This window comes from Sabethes cyaneus, chromosome 2, assembly GCF_943734655.1.
Source record: "Sabethes cyaneus chromosome 2, idSabCyanKW18_F2, whole genome shotgun sequence".
NCBI lineage: Eukaryota > Metazoa > Arthropoda > Insecta > Diptera > Culicidae > Sabethes > Sabethes cyaneus.
Genome location: NC_071354.1, coordinates 31,849,670 through 31,874,534, shown reverse-complemented (window position 1 = coordinate 31,874,534; position 24,865 = coordinate 31,849,670). Strand labels below are relative to the sequence as shown.

The 24,865-nt window shown below is 43.4% G+C and overlaps 1 protein-coding gene across 4 annotated transcripts in view; it reads right to left on the bottom strand.

Annotated features, from left to right (window-relative positions):
- Positions 1-20,039, bottom strand: part of LOC128737397 (cholinephosphotransferase 1) — a 44,870-nt gene extending 24,831 nt beyond the window's left edge. For 3 of the 4 annotated variants that reach the window (XM_053832025.1, XM_053832024.1, XM_053832027.1), the window contains exons 1-2: positions 19,321-20,039; positions 6,545-6,944 (exon numbers count right to left, since the gene is read on the bottom strand). In XM_053832025.1, coding sequence (XP_053688000.1) covers positions 6,545-6,944; positions 19,321-19,532 — 612 coding nt within the window. In that variant the 5' untranslated portion in view covers positions 19,533-20,039. Of the gene's footprint in view, positions 1-4,929; positions 5,059-6,544; positions 6,945-19,320 lie in introns of all 4 variants that reach the window. The other variant, XM_053832026.1, reaches the window with a different exon arrangement.
- Positions 20,040-24,865: the final 4,826 nt, after the last annotated feature.

The following is a 24,865-nucleotide window of genomic DNA, read 5'->3' as shown; positions in this document are numbered from 1 at the left end:
TCCGATCAATGTCGTTGGTGATTGTTTTTTTCATTTTTAGCTTTCTCTTCATTATCCGCCAGTAATTTAATACTGGACGAACCCGGGGACAATCTGGTGCACTAAGCTCTGAATAAATAGATGAAATGAAGTCCGTTGTTCATTGTAGCATGCAAGCTGAAACTGCGTTAGGCTATTATGGGGCTTAACGAAGGGCAAAGTCCGCCTGGTTAGGCACCCTGTGTATCTCCGAATTCTTATCCATCAAAAACACTGGTTTTCACACGGATGCCAATGACACAGATCCCTCGCCAAGTCATGACCTTTTATCACGAATCCATCCCCAAAACCAATCTCGAATCTACTACAAACCCTACCGCAAACCTGAGCATGAAGAATTTAACCGTTGGATTTGGCTGAAATCGGCCTTTTCTGAAGCTTATTCATCGTCGAATCAGACACATGCATCGCGTTTCGTCACACCGGCCGCACAGCCTTTGTTTATTGTTTGAGGCTTCTATTGGGCTCCCCACTTGCTCTGGAACACTTGAAGCACTTCCGAAACGGATTCACCGTAGCGGTCTGTATTCAGTTTTTTCGCCAAAGCACATTCCGTGATGCTGAGATCAGCCTTGACTTTCCGAATGACCCTCAACCGCAGTTGACGATCAAGAGTTCAACACCAACGTCTGACCTGTGCCTTGCAGAGCCCTGAGAGTATCCTTGCACCCCTCAATTACTCACACCACTGCTCTTTTAGAATAATCCGTCAGTCCCGCCAGCTCCCGAGCCGACGCTGATGGATTCTGCAGGTGCAGGTTTTATATAATTTGTCAACATCATACATTTTTTTGCAATTTAAAACGAAAAATGCGAATATCTCAAAACACTCCTAATTTTATTTTCAAATAAATATGCTTAAAATGTTCGCCAGAAAATTCTAAATAAGAATCACTTAACTAGAAAAAACAATATTGGCAGTTTGGGAGATATGGCGTATTAAATAGCTGGGACATGTGTAATTCTATCTGAATTGTTAGTGAAAGTATGTTTAAACACGTCTACCTGAAGCTTCCGGACATCTCCATGACTAAATAATGTATTTTTAATTTGATGAAAAAGATGTATTTTCAACGTAGAATTAACATAATGAATTTCTATGTTCTGGATACTTTTGTATATATTTAAATAAAAGTAACAATCTTACAGCAAATTCATTCTGTGATATAAGTTTAAAGCTTTAGGTTAGATTTCCATGTTCAATACTAACTAACTATACTATTACGTTAACTTTTACCTTTCTTAGTTAATCCGTACTACTAGTTTAAGCCTTCAACCACTTTAACGTATTACTGTATGCACTTTAGCCAATAATTTAGTATAATTAGATATGTTTTAAAATTTAAGATAAAGAAATAAGAGTTTTTATCAACGTCCGTTCAGTTCGATAATGATTCTTGTTCGTTTGTTTACAATTATGACGTGACAGATCTCGATCCTAGTCAACCTTACCAGTGCTGCCGATAGTGCCGACTCTCGAGGATAGTTTCTGTACATCGGAGGCGTGTTTCGCATATCGCGTAACATCCCCCCCCCCCAGTACGCAGGGGCCTGGGTCCTGCTTACTAAGTGTTGCGCCGACGTCCAAAACTGCCAGCTTTACCGCAGGTCGTTCATACACATTGACTGCAGTTTTCACTGTAGCGCTACGTACTTGACCGTCTTTACCGCGTTTGACATCTATAACTCGTCCCTTGGGCCATGAGTTCCTTGGTCAATCCAGATCGGTGACTATCACTACGTCGCCAATCTGGATTGGCTTTACCGGGTAATGCCACTTTGTGCGTTGTGTGACTTATCGATGGCAAGTACTCCTGCAGCCATCTTTACCAAAAGAGGTTGGCGTAGATATGCGAAGTTCTCCAGCTATTGGTTAGCGTAGCGAGGCTGTCGTTGTACGGCACAAGAGGTTTGGAACCGCTGGATGATCCCAAATAAAAACAACAAAAATGATTGGGCGTTAGTGCTTCTTTCTCGCCATCTTCGACAGGTATGTACGTGAGGGGGCGTGAGTTGATGGTCTTCTCAATCTCTAGCAATTTGTTCCTGAGTACTTTGTCTGTGGGCAGCCTGGGAAGTTTTATCTGGTACAATATCTTCTTTACCGATTTGACCAATCTCTCCCAGCTTCCACCCATGTGGGGACTGTTTGGAGGCAAGAAAGTCCATTTAGCAGCTCACGTTCTGCTCCAACAAAATTCGTTCCACGATCGCTATATACTTCTATCGGAGTTCCTCTCCTGGTTATGAAATTTTGTAGGGTACGATTTCGATGTGAATGGCGCGCATCACCAAGCAGGTAAAGAGTACCCCCCATCTCTTCTCTGTGCGTCTACCAACAACTACTTGGATCGGGCCGAAGTAGTCGATCCCGATATAGGCAAAGGGTCTGGTGTATCCAGTAAGCCTTCCTGGCGGAAGATCTGCCATTAGGGGCGGTTGCGGACTAGCTCTAGCATTCTTGCAAGCCCGACAGTCTTGCCGAATTTTGTACCAACACTACGCAGCCTAGGGATGCGATATTTTTGTCGTAACTCGTTAACTACGGTTTCGTGGTTGAGATGATGGTACTGTTCGTGAACCGATTGTACGACGCAAGTAGTAACCGGATGCTTCCTTGGCAGCAGGATCGTATGACCATTAGTTGGTTCAATGGATTCGCAACCAATTGTTCTTCCACGCATACGCAGTACACCGTTCTCATCAAGGAAGGGCGACAGTTTGTAAATTGGGATATCTTTTGGGACAGATGCTCCAGAATGCAGTAACGACATTTCTTCGCTGAATTCCTCCAACTGCGCTTGTCGATAAATAAAGTTCTCTGCTTCGAAGAGCTCCATCTGCTCGAGGATACCGATCATAGGTTGGCTGTGCTGAGGTTTAGCTCCAATATTTCTCGGAAACCGCAGCACCCAGGCAATGGTTCGAACGAGCTTTCGCCACTTAGGGAATTTAGAAAAATCGATGAGAGTATCACGGGCAACGTGTACGTTTATTGATAGCTTCATCTTGTTAGTGGTTGAACCATGATCCAATGGCTGGGCTGGCCATGCACTTCGCTGCTGCCGCAAAAAATCAGGTCCTCTAAACCATCGACTTAATGGCGAGAGATCAGGAGTCTTCTGCCACTTCGTTCCTTCACCAGCTACATTCAACTTGGTCGGTACCCAAAACCACTCCGTTAGCTCGGTCTTCTCCAGGATTTCGCCAACCTTTGGCCCGACAAATTTTCTGTATCTTCTATGATCTGATCGTAGCCAGCACAGTACATCCCTTGAAGCTCTAGTCGTGGAACCGAGACGTGTTTTAGGGGAGCAACACGGGCCTTGGCCGTTACGAAGGCACACTCAATAACGCCTCCTTCTTCATATCGAAAGTATGCGACCGCTGCATACCCATCCCATCCAGACAACAATTCAGGCTTGCACCGTTGTGGAGTTCTGAAAGTAAAGGTGTCACTGATTGTGCCCCACTACATTCCCAAGACCTTTTCGGTTGCCAATTCCGCATTTTGGTCAAGACTTTTCGCGGCAATTCCGTGTTCGCCCATGGGCTTCACCACCTTCTTAGAATTCGACAACCATCCACTGATTTCAAATCCTCCTTCAGCATAGATGAAGCGTACGTTCTGAGCAAGCTTAACTGCTTCTTCTTCCGTTTCGACACTGTATAACATGTCATCCACATAAGTTCCTTTACAGGTCGCAACCACTGCTTACGGAAACTGGTTTCTGAAACGTTCTGCATTTAGATTCTTAACGTATTGTGCGCTGTTTGGTGAACAGCTTGCACCAAACGTCATCACCTGCATAACATATACAGTAGGAGCCTTACCGGGGAAACCTTCATTGCAGAAAAACCTTAGACAATGCTGATCGTCACGGTTCATCAAGAGCTGATGAAACATTTCACGCACATCATCGGAGACCGTCACTCGGTGTACACGAAACCTATGAAGTACTTGCGGAAGAGGTGTAACTAGATCCGGGCCTTTCAATAGAAAGGGTTTGTTGGGATTGAACACGGGAAAAATTGGCAGATACCACGAACGTTCTCGTTGCATTTCCTTCTCATGCGCTAGAAGTTCGCGGTTTGGTCCGATATTTAAACTTTGAAATCTTCGTTTTTAACTATGCCCTTAACTTTTAATTTTTAATTTCAGTATTCCGACTATCAACATTTATCGACCAATTCGACTGACTAAATACTCTTGAATTTTAGTCCTTATTTATGTTCTATATTTGACTGCCTTTAATTTTATTTTCTATGTTTATCTTCTTACTTCTATTATATTATGATTTCACTATTAAATGTTTTTAACACCTTCGCAATGGAGACAACGAAAGGGAACGAAGAAACAAGAAATGGAGAATTCAATTGAAACATTTACTGGAAGGATTTTTTCTGACATAACATCACAAAAAGAATGAAAGTTGGCATGCCTGTAAACTGGTATCAAATATTTGTAAGCAAAACGATCGAAGACCATACCGTTTAAAATTTTATTTATTAAAGAATTGAATCAAGAAAGTTCTAATAATACTACTAATAAACTAATAATAAACTGAGCTGGTTGTTATTTTCTATCGGTTATCTACTCGGTTTGGATCCATTATGCACCTTCAGCTGTAAGTAACGGTCCTCCCATACGGAACACATTGAATTCGTTAGGCTCATCGGATGAAGGAGTGATAGTACAACCCCGGTTGACGTTAGCAACAAGTGGCCGGTGATGTTCCGGCTCCTTTCGTGAACCCACCAACGCGCAACTGTTGGAATGAGCGCCATTTACGGAGAAAGGAAGGGACACCAAGGACAAGGCGGAGAGATTATGGTTATGGAGGACTAGTTAGGAAGACAAAGTATGATGCAAGTGGAGACAACACTTACGGCTACGGTGGATCCGTTTTTGCCGACTCCGCCGGCCCGTATCACTGCGAAGAAGTGCATCAGCGACCAGGTACCGCAGACAACGGTCATCAAGGACATCGAGTTCCACAGTTCAAAGCTTCCCACTATCTAGATGCGGAATAGATGACGAGAGGGACAAAGGTTGTGACATATGCGGGCATTCGAATGGGAATGTTTTCGTACACATGGAGGTGGTAGTTAAATGCATTCCGTTGCATGGTCGCTTTCTGATAGCTTGGTGACAGACATTCAATTAATACTATACCAAGCGGTAGAACTTACTAATCTAACTAAGCCAAGCAATGTTAATGACCGAACGCTAAAATTAACCTAAAACGTTTTGATGGTTGCAATTTAGGACAAAACGTTCGCAACGCTTATCGGTTGCTAAACCCAGCAAACTAATTCCCAGTGATTCGCGCGGTTTGCTGATAAGACCATTCGGTGCTTGGCACAGAGGTGGCAATATTCAATCGAAAGCGAAATTAAATTGACTCTTGACCCGTAACTACCTACCTATTACAACTAGGTGGTTGCATACTCTACACATATGACCGCCATGCGCCATGATACATCATTATTATAGTGAGTGAATAAAAATAGCGCGAGAGAATCACGCCACCGACTGGTCGGATCATGGCCAGCGGAATGGAGTTACTCGCGTCAAAAATGCTGACGATTACACTCACTCGATAACGATGGGATTGATACAACGAAACACAACAACCAAGGTGGTTACTTTGACGTGTTCACACTTTAGTGAGAGTTCAGAAACGATTACCATAGTCGTTCTGCACTCAATCAAAGCCCACATTCCAAATGAACAAGGTCAAATCAATAAACAATCATTCCAAATCTAACCGAGACTAGCGACAACTGCACTAGTAGGTACAAACAGCCAGCTACTAAACTAGCTGAAACGGTAAATGCATTTCCGCGTCTCTCGGCTGTGCACAGCCTCCACACCACACCATGTACGTAGGTACGGATGCAAGCAGGTTCATGGCATTGGGTAAGGTCAAGAACGATCTAAATATCATTTCAACGGAACCACGGAGTGTTCATGTTTGAATTGGGGCACAATGTTTCGATGCTGGTCTGCTACGAAAATAGCTTTGTTATCAGCTGAAAAAACGCGACTCCGCCGCGCCACTCAGACGAAATACGTTTCAAAAAAATGACCAGTCAAGCACGACCACAATGAAACGATATCATCTCGGTCAATTTGCATCACTTTGTTTACTTTTATTTGCTCTGATATAGGCGGTCATAGTACAGGCAGGCACAAACTTCGCCACCTAGCTAGATTGTACACTTTTTGCTGGGAAGTGTAAATAATGAAATGGCGTGATGAAGCAGCCGATTATCAATCGAGTGGTTTATTCATGACGTGTGTTACGTTTGCTTCCATTTTCCGCATATGTATAGTACATAAACCAAGCGCTGAATCACTTAGCAAGTACTGTTATTTCCACCGTATAATGGAGTACCTACGCAGTCCGGATTGTCACGACACTTTAAGCCCTGCACGGTTTGGTTCATCGCAATTTCAAAAGCAAATCTTCCCCAAAATCACAACTGAAACTCAACTTACTTTAGTCATCCAGATCGATGGACCAAACACGGCCGATATCAGATGGATTCCGATGATGGTGCACTGCGCCTCGGTGACGTCGATCTTGCCGAACCGAAGCGTTCCGGAAACGTACGTCTGCCAGTGGGCACAGTAGAACAGTGTCATCGCGCAGAAACACTGGAAAAACATCCACCGCGGGTAGTAGCCAAGCTGGACGGATATGCACGCCGACAGGGCAACGAACACGGTCGATATCGAGTCGCAACCGTGATCGAACAGTTCGCCCAGCGGCGACGATGAGTTCGTTCGACGGGCCTGCTTCCCGTCGATGGCGTCCAGGCTCTGGTAGATGAAGAGCCCCAGGCCGCACAGGGCACACGCCCACCGGGGCGGTTCCTCTCGACCATTCGGACTGAAGCTGTGAAGTGGAGAGAAGGGAAAACAAAACACAAAACGATAGTAAGCAACGTGTTTGAATAGTAAGCAATAACTGTTTATGAAAAGGGCGATATTGAGCTGCCTTTGGAAATCAACATTTAATCGTCTATCGTTGAAGGCGAACTCGTTTTAATCACGCGCACATTTTTTTATCTCCACCTACTCACTTTTTGTTTCCGAGAAACACATAAACAAAGATTCACAAGAAACGGCGAAATCCCATCCCATTTGCTATAGCTAAATGAGTTCAAGTGAATTTGAGAATTAATTATTTTCTTTTCACGAAATCATAGTGAACTATGTTCCTAGTAGGTACCTAAGCAGCAGAAAAGAAATGAAAATCTGAGAATGAAAACGAATGTTATTATTTTGATGGTCGAGTCGTCGGTTGCTACGTAAATAACGTTCGGATTGTTCTTTGTCATGCGTTTTAAGCGTCGCCGGGTGTGTGACAGATGTGTGACGAATTTTATAAACAAACTGATATCGGATACTTAAATGCCTCGTCGGTGAATAACAGGATCTACTGTTCGTGGTGTTAATTTTATTTGCTGATGGCAGCATAGCATGGCATAGCATAATTTGACTTCTGTGGCTTCTGTTCTGTACTGCCAGCGATTGATCCAGATCAGCTAAAATTGCACAAAGAACCATTGAAATGACGACGCAGCTTAGCCAACGCCATCCAGGCTGTTGACGAAAACCTGTCCTGGCGACATTTAAAACCCATGGTAGGTAACCGTCGCCAGTGGATATCTCTGATTTCACTCCTTCTACACGCCATCCCTCATAGATCTTAAAAAAGCCTTCGACACAATAGACTAAAGGTTATTAGTCAAAAATTAGAACTGGTTAGAATACGAGGGATAGCAAAAGCGTTACTGAACAATTACCTTAATAACCGCCACCAGCAGCATGTTTAATTGGCGAACACCGTGAACTGCGTCAAATATCTACCGAAGTACCACAAGGCAGTAAATAAGGGCCTGTATTGCTCTTGTTGTTCATAAGACATTTCCCTCTGCCAACTACTACCAAAAGAACCAAAAGCCTAAACAAATCTAACTTTTGACAAAACAAGCTTTCAAACAACAAATTTGTCAATTTCTCACCTAACTGTACCTGATGCGCTTTATTTCTTCTGCTTTTTCCTCCGTCTCCGCCTAGATCCAACGAGGCTAGTAAACACAGACCTTGGAACTTATCAACTTCAACAATTGAGCAGGATCGGTGTCAAGATATCGGAAGAATGTATTGGAGCGTTGGTGCAGTGCGGTCTTCCGCATGAGTACAAACCAATGATTATCTCTTGGAAACTCTGGACTCTGCGTAACTGGAGTTGCTGTTTAAACCAAGCTACTGCAGAAGATGCAGTTATCTTCGTCCGATGCGGCTACCGAAATCTCAAAAACAAAAGTCTTTCTGGGCAGAAGTTGTGTCGATTGCATTCTATCTTTTGAATCGCTTACCAACTTGTGAACATGATGTCATACCGGATGAGCTTTGGAGCGTAAAGCAACCAGACTTGTTGCATGTTAAGATCTTCGGAATGCAAGCAATGGTACACCAAAACCAAAACGACGCAAATGGGATGCAAAATCTAAAGATTGCGTTCTAGTTGAACTCGATGAAGACGTAAACGGTTACCGATTATTTGACCTGAAGACCAGGAAATGCGCACGAAATACATCACTCGATCCAATGCAGCTCTAACCAATCGCATCAGTTTAGCCGGAAAACCGTGTTCGTACATTATCTGCCATAATTCGATCGACTGTATCGAATGCTGATTTGAAATCAATAAAAATGTGATGCGTGGGCACGTTGCACTCTCGACATTTCTGCAAGATTATTCGATTCCTGAAAGTGACTGCGAGGATGACGATTCCGAGAAAGCTCGGAGCAACGTTAGCAGCAGTTCGACAGATACCGTGACCGATATGGCCGTGCTTCCACCGCGCCAAGTTTCATATCCGTATGGGCCAGTGATGTTGCGGCGAAGCAGTCGAAAGCATAATTCCTTATATTTTCAAATAATGATAACGATTGGAGCGAGCGTGCCAAGGGGTTCCTGAATGATGATTTTTACATGAATGACTTGGGCAAAGCAAAGAAGCTGCTTGGGCATACGGATCAGCCGAACTAAAAGTCCTCGGAGAAACGAACCAGATGGTCAATATTTCGTACCAGGATGCAACAGGCAGCTTGTTGTATGTAGTTCAGTGTACCCCACCTGACCCTCCCCATCGCATCCCAGTTGGCGTCGAGGTATGATGCTGGCCTAATGAGCCAGTCGTCGTGTGTTCGAATCTCGGTTGGGAGAGGCTGTTAGAGTCAATAGGGTCGAAGCAACTCGCCCTGCAATTGTCCTGTACTCTAACAGCTGGCTGCGAAGTCTGCCGTATGAAAACAGAAGGTCAAGTTTCGATAACGAAATGTAGCACCTAGGCTTTGCTTGGCTTTGCTACCCCATCAGACATTCTCTACGCCGTAAACCAACTCTGCTGATACAATTCAAACCCAGGAACGCAGCATTGCAGCACCGTCAAGCATCTCTTTCGTTATCTTTGTAGAACATCCGAAATGAAACTCTTGGTAAAAAGAATGGCAAATGATATAATTATTTCTTCGATAGTTCTTTGAGAAATAACAAAAACATGGAAAGAATTACAGGAGAAAAAATTTTACCATTTCAAATTCAAAGCAGTCGAGTACATTTTTGTGGAAGAACATTCCACTACTTCTGTTAATACTTGAAAACTGGTTGTTGCCGAATCTCTTGAAATTTTAAAGGAAACTCTATCAGCTCCTAAATAATCAACGGACCAATGTTGGTTGGTGAACGGCTAGATGATGTATAACATAGCCCCATAGTGGTACTCAGCCTCTTATCCAGCAACTCCTACTCCTACATCCTCATTGTACCAGACGGAATACGAACAACCTTAGCGAAGATCGAGTAACCAGCGCCGGTGGAAACTAAAATCGTATACCGGCAGGGAAGGAGGCACTAGTGTCAGCGGTTGTACTTCAGGTTAGGAGCGGCTCACGACATCGTCTGATCCGGAGCTGGCGACTGGAATAACAAATGTGGTGTCTCGGCAATACACCTAAGATATGACAGCCAAAGCTGAAACCACTAAGGAATAATGCGACCTGTATGCGAAGTTTTTCGTTTCCGTTTTTGCTGACAAATCCGCATCTGATTCTAAGGCTGTCATCGCTTCTGCTGGTGTTCCTGTTGATTTAGTAGACATAAGTACGTTCGAGATAACTCCAGTTATGATTTTGTCAGCTACTAAAAAACTCAAATGTTCGTGCAGTCCTGGACCTGATGGTATTCCAGCTGCAGTTTTCACCCGTCGTGCAGTGGCGCTAGTGGAGCCTATGTGCCTTATCTTCAATAAATGATTCGAGCATGGAAAATTTTCGGATATCTGGAAGGAGTCATTCATATTTCCTGTGTGGCGATCGTCGGAATGTTTGGAACTATCGTGGTATTACTAGCCTTTCTGCTGCATCCAAGCTGTTTGAAATAGTAGTGAATAATTTCATCCTCACTTGAACAAAATGCTATATCTCTTCCGACCAACACGGATTTATGCCTGATCGATCCGTAAGCACGAACCTAATGGATTTCACGTCCACCTGTATAACCTACATGGAACAAAAATCACAGATTGACGTGATTTATACTGATCTGAAAGCCGCGTTCGATCGTATTGACCATAAAATACTGCTGCAGAAAATTTCACGGCTTGGCGCATCTTGGAATTTTACGAAATGGCTCAGTTTCTATTTGTGCGGCAGAATTCTTCGTGTACAGCTCGACTCCTGTATCTCTTCCCAGTTTACCAACTGCTCGGGTGTCCCTCAAGGCAGCAACATGGGACCTCTCTTGTTTGTGTTGTTTTTCAACGTTATTGCGACACTGCTTGGAGTGGGATGTAAACTGATGTATGCAGATGATCTGAAATTATATTCGGTGATTCGTTCTATAGATGACTGTGCCCGGCTGAAGAGGCTTTTAGATTTGTTTGTAGATTGGTGCAGGAAAAACTGGCTTGTGATCAGCATCCCGAAATGTCAAGTAATGACTTTCCACCGCATCGCCAGTCCAATCGCCCACAACTATCAAATAAATGAGCATGTACGCACTAGAGTTGATGAAGTTATCGACCTTAGGGTACTGCTTGACGCCAAACTCACCTTCAACTTGCATCGCACCACTGCAATAGCAAAAGCTTCTCGACAATTAGGTTTCTTCGCTAAAATTGCTTGTGATTTCAATGATCCTCACTGTCTGAAGGCACTATATTGTTCCTTAGTACGTCCACTAATTGAAAATGCTTGCTTGGTATGGTGTCCCTACCAGCTGGCATGGAATCTACGCATTGAACAAGTTCAAAAACGTTTTGTGAGGCTTGCGTTGAGAGATTTACTTTGGCGTGATCCAGCAAATCTACCGCCGTACCCCGATAGATGTCTTCTGCGTCTCCAGACACTCGAGCATCGTAGGAAGGCTCAGCAAGCAGCGTGTGTGGTGAAGATATTAAATGGCGAGACGGATTCACCGACAATCCTGTCTGTCTTAAACTTTCGTGCGTCGCAACGTTCTCTCCGATCGACCGGATTACTGCAGCCGCGATTCCACCGGACCACCTTTGGATCTTACGAACCAACAACTTCCTGCATTCGAACTTTTTACACCGTTGAAAGCCTTTTTGAGTTCAACGAACCGTCGTATAAGTTTGCACAAAAATTAAATAGTGTAAAATTTTTATGAACATGACTCAGATATTCAATAAGATAAGACATTTTTGTTGGTTGAATTCTAATCAAACAAATAAACAAATAATCAACATACGATAGCTATTCCACAGGACATCAAGATCGACATCGGGGATGTGAACAGCCAGATCGGCAGAACAGCGATGTATAGACTGGTAATTGGGCCTCATCGCTTGAACGGCGACACGAATGATAACGACCAGCGATGCATCATCATACAGCTTCGCGAGACCTGGTAATCAGAAGCACTTTCACCAACGCACGCTCCCTATATTGCCTATAGGTGGTGCCTATATTGCCGAGGTGCCTATATTGCCTCTGATCATTTCCTAGTGGCAGTACATGTGCGCTCAAACCTATTGACGGTATATACTTCGCGACAAAGCCGCCCTCCTCAGTTGAACATTCGGCAACTTGGCAACTCACAAGTTGCCGAGGACTACGAGCGCGTTGTGGATGGAGCTTCATCTTCCTCCGCTCTGTCGAGATTCAAACCTACGACGACTGGCTTGTTAGACCAGCATCGTACCCTGGAGCTAACTGGGTGGGCCTCCATCTTCCTCTGTGGGACTAAATGCTTCCATTCTCGAAGACGGATGGAGCAAGAAACGCTCGGCCCTCGACGGGGCCGCAACTGCGGTCCTAGGTGAAGAAACCTCGGGTGCACGAAATGATTGATTGGACGGGGAATGCCAACAAGTAATGAAAAGGGAAAAAAGCTGTAGCTCGTGATTCATACGCCTCCGCCACACTCCGCTTTCAGTCTGTATTGCGCCAAACATCGTCCGCAGCACTTTCCATACGAATACGACAATCGCGCGTATGTCCTCTGTGAGCAACGTCATGGCATCAAGTTCATAACCCGATCTAATAAGGATTTTGTACATCTTGATCGTAGCGTTAGGCACAAGGCAAAGTAGGCCCGTTAGTTTCCTTTGAGACTCTTCCGTTCATGTATTTGGTCTTCGATGCATTTATGTTTAGGTCAATCCTCCTAGATTCCGCTTTCAGTTTGGCGTAGATTGCCTCCGCCGTCGCAAAGTCCCTAGCTATGGTATCAATTCATCTGCAAAGCCTAGGAATTGGCTACCATTGGTGAAAATTGTGCCTCTCGTTTCGGCGGCCGCCGTCGGGTCACACCCTCAAGAGCGATGTTGAATAGCATGCAGGATAAGCCGTCACCTTTTATCATACCTCACCACGTCTCGAAGAGACTCGAGAGTGTCCCGAAGATGCGCAAGGAACAATCAAGCAATCAATCTAGTGTAGCTCTGATCAGCCGCGTCAGTGTATCCGACAAACCGTGTTCGTGCATTATCTGCCATAGCTGGTTCGTATGCTGCTTTGGCTAGTATGGTATCAAGTTGCGCTGAACAGTGTATGCTGCTTTGAAATCAATAAAGGCGTGATGCATGGGCACGTTGTACTCCCAACATTTCTGCCAGATCTGTCGGATGGTAAAAGATTGATCCGCAATTGCGCGAGCCTCCATGGAGCCCACCTGGTAATTCCCTACGAAATCTTGTGCTATCGGTGACAGTCGGCATAACAGTATCTGGGAGAGTAGCTTGTAAGCGGCATTCACCAGCGTTATGCCGCGATAGGTACAGCAATCGAGCCGATCAAGATAGGACAAACTACTCCTTCGATCCATTCCTGCGGAAGCCTCTTCACCTCCCAATTCTTGGAAATAATAATTGTTAGCAGCTGCTTCGATTCGTCGTCTACTTCAACTTGAAGATTCGATGAGCTTGATGAAGATGTCATCCGGAACCGATAACAGGTAGTGAAATAGTCGGCACAGATACGAATTTTTTCTTTTGCCTTCTTCACATTAACGGTAGGAGCGGCCCATTGAGAAAAATCGATAGCTGTGACGGTCCATTCGATCAATTTCAGCATTGACCATCGCACTATGGGCAAAAACGAAAGAAAAAATGGACGCAACTAAGATACGGCCTGCAGGCTTATAAAATATAGGTGATCTTATGTAAAATTTTCTGGAGAATCACGTGGTGCCCACCCCTTTCCTGTTTGTCATTGGGAAGCGCCCCATTTTGCACATTTTCCTCTATTTTTAACATTTTTCACCCTTATTGGATTATTCCAAGCAAGGTTTCGAGAAAAATCTACTAAATTCGTGTAAAAAATTCCGCAGAATCGAATAGGATTTATCTCATTTATTTTAGAGCACATTAATTTTTTTGGTTGAATTCCCGTTTGGTATGGTCGGTTTGATAACGGGAGCTCAACCAAAAAATGTGCTCTAAACTAAATGAGATAAGCGCTATTCGATTCTGCGGACTTTTTTACACAAAATTATTAGGTTTTTAACTTTTGTTTCTTGGAACAGTCCAATAATGTTGAAAAATATTAAAAATAGGGGAAAATGAGCACTTCCCGATGAAAAACAGGAAAGGGGTCGGCACCACGCGATTCTCCGGAAAATTTTACTTAGGATCACGTATATTTTATCAGCCTGCAGGTCATATCTTAATTGCCTCCGTTTTTTCTCTCGTTTTTGCCCATAGTGCATCGCTACAGATGTGAACGGTACTAGACGCTTTAGCTTGAACATGGAACGTGCGTGTTGCTTGAGAAACGGCTTGACTATCGTCTTTTTGCAAAGCCCGAATGACTTTTTGAACACATTCGGAAACGCCGCCTTGTACTGCTCAATCGGAGGTTGAATGGAAATTGAACGAACCTGGTTGCTGGACGCTGAGAAAGGTTGCAACCTCAGCTCGAAGAGTTCAATCCACTTACTTACTTACTTAATCAGCTCCAGGCCGTGGTTTCCTCTGCTGTACGAAGAAGTCGTCTCCATTCCACTCGGTCCATGGCCGCAATTCGCCAGCCACGTAGCCTACGTAGGGCCCGCAGGTCGCCTTCCACTTGATCGATCCATCTTGGTCGCTGCGCGCCCCGCCGTCTCGTTCCAGTCGGATCGTTATTGAGAACTTTTTTAACCGGGCAGTCGTCCGACATCCTCGCGACTTGCCCAGCCCATCGCAGGCGACCGATTTTTGCGGTGTGAGCGATGGGTGGTTCCCTAATCAGCTCATGCAATTCATGGTTCATTCGCCTCCTCCACGTTCCGTCTTCCATCTGCACTCTGCCGTAGATGGTGCGCAACACCTTCTGTTCGAAAACACTAAGGGCGCGTTGGTCCTCCACGAGCATAGTCCATGTCTCATGGCCGTAAAGGACTACCGGTCTAATCAGCGTCTTGTAGATTGTTAACTTCGTGCGGTGGCGAATTTTGTTCGATCACAGCATCCTACGGAGTCCAAAGTAGGCACGATTTCCTACCATAATGCGTCTTTGTATTTCTCTGCTGGTGTCGTTGTCTCCGGTAACCAGTGAGTCCAGATACGCGAACTCTTCTACCACCTCGTTTTCATCACCGTCTAAATGAATCCGGGGAGGGAGGTCAGCATTCACTTCTCTAGAACCTGTTCCTTTCATGTATTTTGTTTTCGATACATTAATGACAAGTCCAATCCGTTTGGCTGCAGCTTTCAGTCCGATGTACGTTTCCGCCATCCTCTCAAAGGTACGTGTAATGATGTCAACGTCGTCAGCGAAACCAAGAAACTGGACGGACTTCGTGAATATCGTGCCACTCGTGTCTATACCCGCTCTTCTTATCACACCCTCCAAAGCGATGTTGAACAACAAACATGAAAGCCTTCACCTTGCCGTAATCCTCTTCGAGATTCAAAGGGACTCGAGACTGCCCCTGATACTTGAACAACACACATTACTCGATTCATCATCGCCTTGACCAATCGCGTTAGTTTATCCGGAAATCCGTAGTAGTGTATAATCTGCCATAGCTGATCTCGATCGATCGTGTCGTACGCCGATTTGAAGTCGATGAATAAATGATGCGTGGGCACGTTGTATTCGCGACATTTCTGCAACACTTGCCGAAGCACGAAAATCTGGTCCGTGGTGGCACATGCACCCATGAATTCCGCTTGATATTGCCCCACGAACTCCTTTGCAAATGGTGATAATCGACGACATAAAAGTTGGGAGAGTACCTTGCAGGCGGCGTTCAAAAGTGTGATTGCGCGGTAATTGCAACAATTCAACTTGTCACCCTTTTTGTAGATCGGACACACGATGCCTTCCGTCCACTCCTCCGGTAGTAGCTCCTCCTTCCAAATCTTGACAATGACCCAGTGCAGCGCTCTAGCCAGTGCGTCACCACCGTATTTCAGCAGCTCACTGGGTAGCTGATCAGCCCCAGCCGCTTTATTGTTCTTCAGCCGACCGGTCTCTTCTGCTACCTCCTGGAGGTCAGGGGCTAGTATTCTGCCGTCTTCTGCACGTGCTCCAAGATCTATTGCCATATCGTCACCTCCATGTTCAGCTACATCGCTGTTAAGGTGCTCGTCATAATACTGCTTCAACATTCGTTCGTGAGATTACCGTCTGAGTCTCGACACATATCGGCCTGCGGCACATAGCCTTTGCGCAAACGGCTTAACTTCTCGTAGAACCTCCGTTTATCGTTAGCACGGTATAGTTCTTCCATCGCCTCGCGATCTCGATCTTCCTGTTGGCGCTGTTTCCTCCGGAAGACCGAGTTTTACCTGTTCCATGCTTGTTTATATCGATCCACATTCGCCCTCGTACGGTGTTGAGTAATTCTCGCACGAGCTGCATTCTTCTCCTGCACTAATTGCTTGCATTCGCCGTCGAACCAATCGCTTTTTCGGATCGGATTCATTGTACCTAGTGCCGCTAGAGCAGTACTACCGATGGCGGTCTTAATGCCTTTCCAACCATCTTCAACAGTTGCTGCGCCAAGTTGCTCTTCCGTTGGTAGCGCTGCTTCCAGCTGCCGCGCATATTCCTGGGCAACTCCGGCTGTTCAATCCAGCTCTACACCGAATAAATTGAGGTCTAGATGTGTGGCTCTGGATAGCTCTTTGATGACTCCTTCCACAGTGATGGAGCAGATCAGTTCTCCGATAAGATGCAAAGGTTTGCCAGATGCCATTTTGTCTTGATTGGGGGCTGGTTGCAGCTCTCCCAGGACAGTCTTGAAATGACGGTTTTGTCGGATGCTGTATCGAACTGCAACCGAATTTTGCAACTCCATCGATGACGCCATTCAGGAACTTCGGCGGTCGGTGCTCCCCTGATTGACTGTAAAAACGGCGACCACAGTGGACTTCTTCTTCCTGTTTTTGTTTCCTCAATTGTTGGGCTTTACAGAGTTACAATTGTAGTAACCTTTTTTGTACCAACTTTGTTATAGGATTTACAGTTATGGACGTTCACGAACGTAGTGTATGCCACCGCATTGTCAGCACTGCTTGCTATCCTTTGACTGTGCAACAGCTGGATTCGATACCTGTTTCTTCTGCTTAATGGAACAGACTAATGCGGTTGTCGACAATTTCTATTCTATAAGGGCACTGCATGTTTCAGATTCTGCAAACGTTGATGAAGGTTACCAATTTGCATTCACCTTCTCCTTCAGATTTCAGCTTGGCAAACTGTCTGGTCCGGACGTCAGCTTCTTCAGATGAACGCAGCCCATAGATGAAGATATGGATTGATTTGAAGATATGGAGAGATTTGAATTGATTGATCAGCTGTGATATGGTTCAACCCGAAATCCTCACATTGCTTGTTCACTGCCATTGCATACATTACGTAGTTCTCCTCAGTGCGCTTCAAAAGTTGAAAACACCGGTACCGTTTGGTCCCAACAGTGCTGAACAAGGTGGTCCTTATTCCGAACAGCTGCTTCAACTTCTTCACGGTATCCTCGACTGAAAATTCTTGGGTATGCGTCGGCATGGCGAAACGCTGAGGCTTAGTAGTAGGAGATGAACCTTAGCTGGATTGTCCAGTTTAGTGCTGTACTTCATGAAAAGGGCTTCGTATTTCTAGAGCCGTCGGTCGAGCACACAGCCATTCTCGTGGTTGTAGCAAAACTAACGGTAATTGGACGCCAACGATTCGATGATGAACTCGGGGCTGCTCGCCACGGCCCATCATGGCCATGAGACGAGCGTATTGTTTCGCCATCTGCTGATTCAGCTTGAACTCAAATAGTATACGACACCCACGACCGCAAGAGCCTACGAAGCAATTCAGTATCCGCGCAGCGATTGAAACCTTCGATCTTTTGATAAGAAATTTATTCTGCTTTCAAATCACTCCTTCCACAACATGTAATTCGCATAATTTTCAAAGAATTTTATCATTTTCACTGTCCAATGAACATTTTTTTTTAAATTACCAATCTCCCGTAGGTACCTACCTGGTAACTTTTTGCAAAAATACCTTTTACTTTTTTCGACATGGAAAAAATAATGAGTGAGATCAACGGTTGCTGAGCAACGATGAATATATGAACATATTTTCTGTCACGTTTTATATGAACTTGCTTACGCCTACGCCTTCTGTGATACACACTTGAAAGCATGCATGATCAGCGCTCTCTTTCCGTGTTTGCGAATTTCAATGTACGCACTTGTGAAATCTAATCTTTTGATTAAATTAACCACTTAACCACTAGAAGTTCGTGGAGTAAGGATATTCGCAAACAAAATTAAACATTGTACTGCCCAATTTGAGAAAACACTTTGTACCATCGATGACACAGCAAGAAAGAAGGACCACTTTCTATGGTCTCTGACTCATGCTTATATAGACTAGCAACACAATGTGGTCCAACGAGTTCAATAATAAAGAGAATAATCGTACTGCAGCATGTGTTGTGAAAGAGTAAAATTACGTAGCTTCTGTCTTTCGTCCTACTTGCAACAATGCCTTGATGAGGATGATCAGTTACAATGTTAGCAAAACATATTATTACTATTGCGTGTAGTATTGAGACGGCTTATTCAGACCTCACTCAGAGTGAATAGAAACCAAGTCGTGCACGCGATCACGCATGCTGCATTTGATAACTAAATTCCAATAGTGATCGATACTAGTCTTTCACCTGTTAAGTTAACCGAGCTTGGTGCCACAGACATCCACTTTGTGCCAACTTGTAACTTTGTTACCGCATGCGGTAAAAATAGGTTCAGCGGCGAAGCAATGTTCTCTATTTACCATTTACATAGGGGAGCTTCAGCCGTCATGATAACACAAAACAAAACCAGCCAGGAGGCACTCGCCGCCATGCCGGCCAACAGCAACGACGAGACAAACAATGTATACCAAACCATGTCTGCACGGTGGTGCGTGAAACCGCTGCTCCGTAAGTTCAGTGCATGAACCGCACCTAGAGGGCAGCAGCCACTCTGGCTCCGAGCGAAGCGAGCGAGCAGCCGTGTGTGCCAGCCCAAGAAAATTGCACACATAAAAATATACTCTCAGTTATGTACTTTCGCGAGTTATGTAATTACGTACATCAATCATTATTGTCCATCTCTGTGCGCTTGAACAAAATTTTCCATCTCGACAGTAGCCCACATTTCATCGGGCATCAGGTGGTCCATTACGTATTGTATCATGACCAAAAAAATCGTCTATTTTCTCCATCTTTTCACGATACGCACTGAAAAAACGGGCAGGCTAATACTTACTAGATTAGAATAAGGGTGGTAATGATGTTGACAACCAGACCGACGATTGTGATTAGATTCGGGGCAAGCCAGAGCGGGACCCTGGCGACCAGCCAGCACCACCAGGGCTGCAGGAACGGGTCCAGCATGCTAACGTTGGTGCAGGAATACTTGTGCTCGCCCAGCTTTTTCAGCTGCGCCGGCACCAGCAGCTTGTTTTTGTAGAAATACATTGCGTTTTTGCTTCCGGTTTCCTGTTTTGCGCAACGAAAGGGCTTCTTCCTAGTTATTGCGCGATATTAAAACTAATATTTGCCTATTCTTTTCTATTTTTTGTTAACACACTTTGAATACTCTGCGTTGTTGCACTATACGTACACACTTATCGAATGAAACTATTCATAACATCAATCGGAGAAGCTCTGAGGCAAGCCACAAAATGTACGCGCTTCCTGCTTTTTGCTTCCCGAGCACAACCACGAGCACAGGAGCACCACTTAATCTATGATTCACCTACGATTTGTTGGAAACTATAAATTCCTTTATTCAATTTTTTGTATCACGTAACAAAATTCAACAATTTTCCACAATCGCAATCAGCGATAAATTACTACTGTCGGATTAGCCTTTGTACGGAAAGATTCCGGAACAAAAGAGCAGCGCGTTTATCCACGGGCGAATTTTCTATTCATTTGCGAACGAATTGCACAGCACAACGCTCGGTCGCTGGTCGCTGTTGAGTTGAGTGTCGAATAGTAAATTGACAGCCAGCAAATCAGATCGGACGATTTTTTTTTGTTTATTTCGCATCCGCTGAACTGAAAGTGACGCGTGTAGGGGCTCCGCTACGAGTCCGACTGGATGGCGCTGTGCGTGCGGGTTCTGCTCGTTGGTTCAACTTTCTGCACCCCTAGCAGGAAAAGTCGCTTTGTAGAGTAAAGTTTGTCGCACATCAGCGAGATATTATTGCTCTTTGCATTGAAAGTTGGATTTTGAACACACTTGTCCAGTCACACATTTTGTAGGTGAGAAAAGTTGCCAAAATTTCGTGGGAAAAAACCATGAATCTTGGTTGATTTCTATTTAAATTCTAGTGCTTACGTAGAGTTGTTATCGACGCAAAGAATAATATAAAAATAGTTTCTAAATACATAATTCCACGCATAATTCATAACTTGAATAAATATGCAGCATATATGAAATAAATGAAAAATTAAATACTATTTGCTTTCCCTACAACTGGTACTGGCGCCACTGCTAAATCAAATGTAATGATGGGAAATGTCGGTCAAAATCTATAACGATTATTAATAAAGTTTTGTTATCGTTAATAATTAATAACGATAATATGGCAATATAAGCAAAAATACGTAAGAAATAGAACAAAAATGTTAAAATAATAACAAACCAAGAAGAAGATTTCACTTTAAACCCTCCAATTTTCGAAATTCTTCCATGACGATAAAGTTTGATGGTATTATCGATATAAGATTACTAGCGATATTATCAGTAGCACACTTTTCATCACAGTTTTGAAGGTTGCACTTAATAACTGTGCAGTCCAATTGAGTGTGAAGAGCGCAATACTCTGAAACAAAAACCATGGTATCTCGCACAATTTTGCAGAAAACGCATGCTTTTTGTAAGTACCATAAAAAACCTATTCAAATTTACCATGATTCTTGTACAAGTAATATGTTCTCAGATAATTTTACCACCTTTCATGGTCATGTCTAGTAATTTTGACTACGATTCTGTTATTTTTGTTATGTATCGGGGTAACGCCGAAAGTAACGCATGGTAATTTTGACCAGAACACTGCTTAAGCTAAACAGAAATCTTTTCTGCAAAAATTCACTGGTGTGTCCTCTTAATTTTACCCTCTATTATGGTAACAATTACCATGATTCTTGTTTCAGTGTGGGGTAACCAACGTATTTTGGACTCCATCAGCAGCCGTACATAATTTGGACACTTGCACACAGCACAGATAAACAGACATTACACTCGTTTTTCATTCTTAGTACCGATTAAACAGTCATTTCAAATTTGGGCTTAGTTTAGAATGTCTCTGTTTTGGTCAAAGTGGCGCTTTTTGAAGAAAGGAGGGGCTTGCTACTTCGAGGGATACTCCTGTTGCTATTTGATATTTGGGAATGTCGATCATAGATGGTGCTAGTATTCAGGCTAAATGTGAGGTACGATATTTTTGTTGATTTTACTTCCAAGAGTTATGTCTGTTTGTCTGTGCTTACAGCAAAATCAAATAAAAGTGTCCAAATTATGTACAACCGCTGATTGGGTCCAATATAGGTTGGTTACCCTAAATAAACACATGTAATTTTCATACTTGCCTGAGTAACAACGGTAGCTGAATTGCAAGAGCAATGGCTGTTTACGGGTTGGTTAAGGGCGATCAAAGCTACATAAAGTAAGCACTCAAATGGTGTTTAAATAAGCGATGTTTAAGCTACTTTAAGTTTTTCAAACCAGTTCTCTCCCAAAAGCTGATAAAAAAGCTTAATAGCGGATTTTTCTGCTAAACAATCTGCTTCTAAAAAGCCATAAAAATCAAACCGTTTTACGGCTGCTTAAAGGTGTTAAAATGTAGAGGGGAAGCTTTCATTAGGCTCACAGCTTTCAAACTACTTTAAGTCTGCTTAAGGGTGTTAAAGTGGCTTTACAAACTTCTACCAAGTTTTTTTCGGCTCACAGCACACATACTGTCAGATCATAGAATGTCGCAATTCGGCTGACAGCAAAAGTTTGTCAGTTATCGACATTATCGACTGTTTCACGCTAGACGGGCTAGCCTTCAGGTGTAAAGATATTCTCACTGTCTGTTCTGCAGATGCAAATGTGGCGGATCATACAGTGAGTGCTTATGGATCAAAAGATGGCGGGTTCAATTCCCGGAAAAAAGACATGCATTTAGAATTAGCTAGCTTACTTGTGCGAATTAAAGTTATTTGAAACTAAAAATATCGCGTTTGACGGTGAAATAAAAATAACGCATTCCATTTTTTTAAATTTAAAAATAGATTTTTTTGGCTGCATAAAGGTTGATGAAGCGTTGATTAAGCGACTGGAAAAGTAGATTGCAAAACTATTTCTCGTTCTAAAAATAGAATTGACAGCGTTGCGCAAATTGGCATTTAAAAGTGCAAAAAAAGTTTCTATCTATGTTAAATTTGAATAGCTTTTTAAGGTTGTGATCCATTTCGCGAAACCGAACTGTTTAGACAGTTCGTTGCATCGGTCGCACAATGTGTCGCTGCCGAGATGGTATATTGCGCGAGGCATCTTCTGATGCTGTGATAAGCGATATTCTGTATCCGGGGCATTCAACCCCCACAGTAGGTTTATTTATTTTCCTATATCTACTGACCTCTATTTATTTCCCTCAGTATTAAATTCCCCAATAAATCGGGTAACGGCCCGGATGACGAAAACTGATCCCGTTGGATGATTGATCGGTCCACTTAATTGGCAAAGTAATACTTGCAACCTGGGGGTGACATTGCGATTCTAGTTTCGAGTGACTTTGGTTCGAGACGCCCATTTGTTTAACGTGGTCACCCTCGTACCGACACTTTGACCGATTTAATTGATACCATACGAAAACAGATTAAATTCGCCAATAAGTTGGGTGACGAAATGAATCTACCTACGAAACCCGACGATGTAGGTTGATTAGTAGGTTGATGTCTTAAGCACCTTATTTCGTCGGTAGACGCGTAAAATGCTACCCGCTTACGAAAATTTCGGATGTATGGCAGAAATCGAACAGAACCAGTCTTCATTTTTCGCCCGATTCTCTTTATGTCAAATGTGACAAATGAGGCAGGAGAAAAGCGGTTCATCAGTTTTGCAGTTTCGGGCAAAATGTAAGAGAATAATATGGAACATGACAAAGCAGGTATAATTTAATTGTTAACCTGTTTATTGCACGCTTCGTGCTGCTACCCTCCAAAAAAGGAGGGAAAGCTTTATTGGTACAAAACCGGTTTTTATTCGAAAGCTCTGGCAGAAATCGAACAGAAATCCGGCAGAAAAACCGAGGCGAAGTTTCTGCCCGAATCGGATGTGGCATTTCTGCTAGTTTTCACGGGTGACGGCGGCCAGAAATCCGGCAGAATGTCTGGCAGAAAAAGTTTTTCGCTGCCAGATTTTTGTTCGATTTCTGCCGGACGCGCCTAAGCGGGTATCTGTCACACTTTTTATGGGGCATGCATAAGGGTACTACCAGAGTGCAAGCGACATGCGGCGCGACGCGATATTTCCTGCTGTAGTTATACGCGCAGCCCTTTTTCGCCCGAAGCAGGACTGTGCATTTAGCAACATGAGAGCGAAGTCGTGTCGCGTCGTTGTCGTGTTTACTCTGATTAGAGAGCCTTAGAGAGTCGCCATCTGAAACAAATAATCTAGCAACAATGCAGCTGCGTCTGTCAGTGTTGCCGCACGCACAGATTATTCTATGATCAACAGACATCTATATAATAAAACCAAGTTGGTTTGTTTGTTTGTAAGGGATAAACTCAAGAACGGCTTAACGGAATTGCATGGTTCTTTTTTCAGTTGTTATGTTTTAGTCTGCGTCAGGTTAATACGTAAAAAAAAGTCATAAAATTTCACGCGAAAAGCAGGAAAATAGTACAAAACCGATATTTTACTTTTCCCGCCATCCATTGTATAGACAATATTTTAGATTGCTTTGATTATTATCGGTGCAAATCAGCCGACCCGCATTTAATATGATGATGATGATGATGATGGTCCCACCTCATACCCCTACAACGGTTTGAGCGGGACGATTTATCTAATTAAGATATTTATGATATAACAATGTAGCCAGGTGATAAAAACAAATAGCGAACTGGCTTCTAATACAGACATATCAAACTTTCAAGTGAATATCAAAATTTCAAAAAATGTCCAAGGCTAGTCCAAAACGTTTCCAACCCGAAAATTATCTGGACTTGATTAGGAATCGAACCTAATATTTTGAGCTACAGCTGGTCAGAATTGGTTCTAGATAACGATCTAGAACTACGAGGGAGATCCTGCAGTCTTTTGGTACTCGGTACCGCCGTAAGCGATGGTATACGAGTTCCAAAGTCCACAAGCGAACCCAAGCCTGTCCAGCTGCTGCTCTGAACCCTTTGTTCAGGACTTTAACCTGATCATTCAATTTCAAGATTATCTATGTCTGTTCTCGCGCGCGTGGCTCAAACATGTGTAGTCTTCTCTATACTTTTTAAATTAATAACAATTTTAAATCCATCATCATCAGTGAACATGATAACTTAATATATCCAAAAAATATACAAAAATTAAAAAAAATATACAATCTTCTTGAATCAATACAAAAAATAAATCAAATTACGTCTATAAAGTAGCTTTAATGTGTAAAATACATAGCCTTTTGAATTCTGCCATTGTTGCTGCACGTTTTATTTGTCGCGGCATCGAATTAAAAAAGTTAATTCCTTTGTACAACAGAGAGTTCTGTGATCTTCCAAACAAAAAATTTGGTGTTCTCGCATCTTCCGCGTTTCTAGTGTTG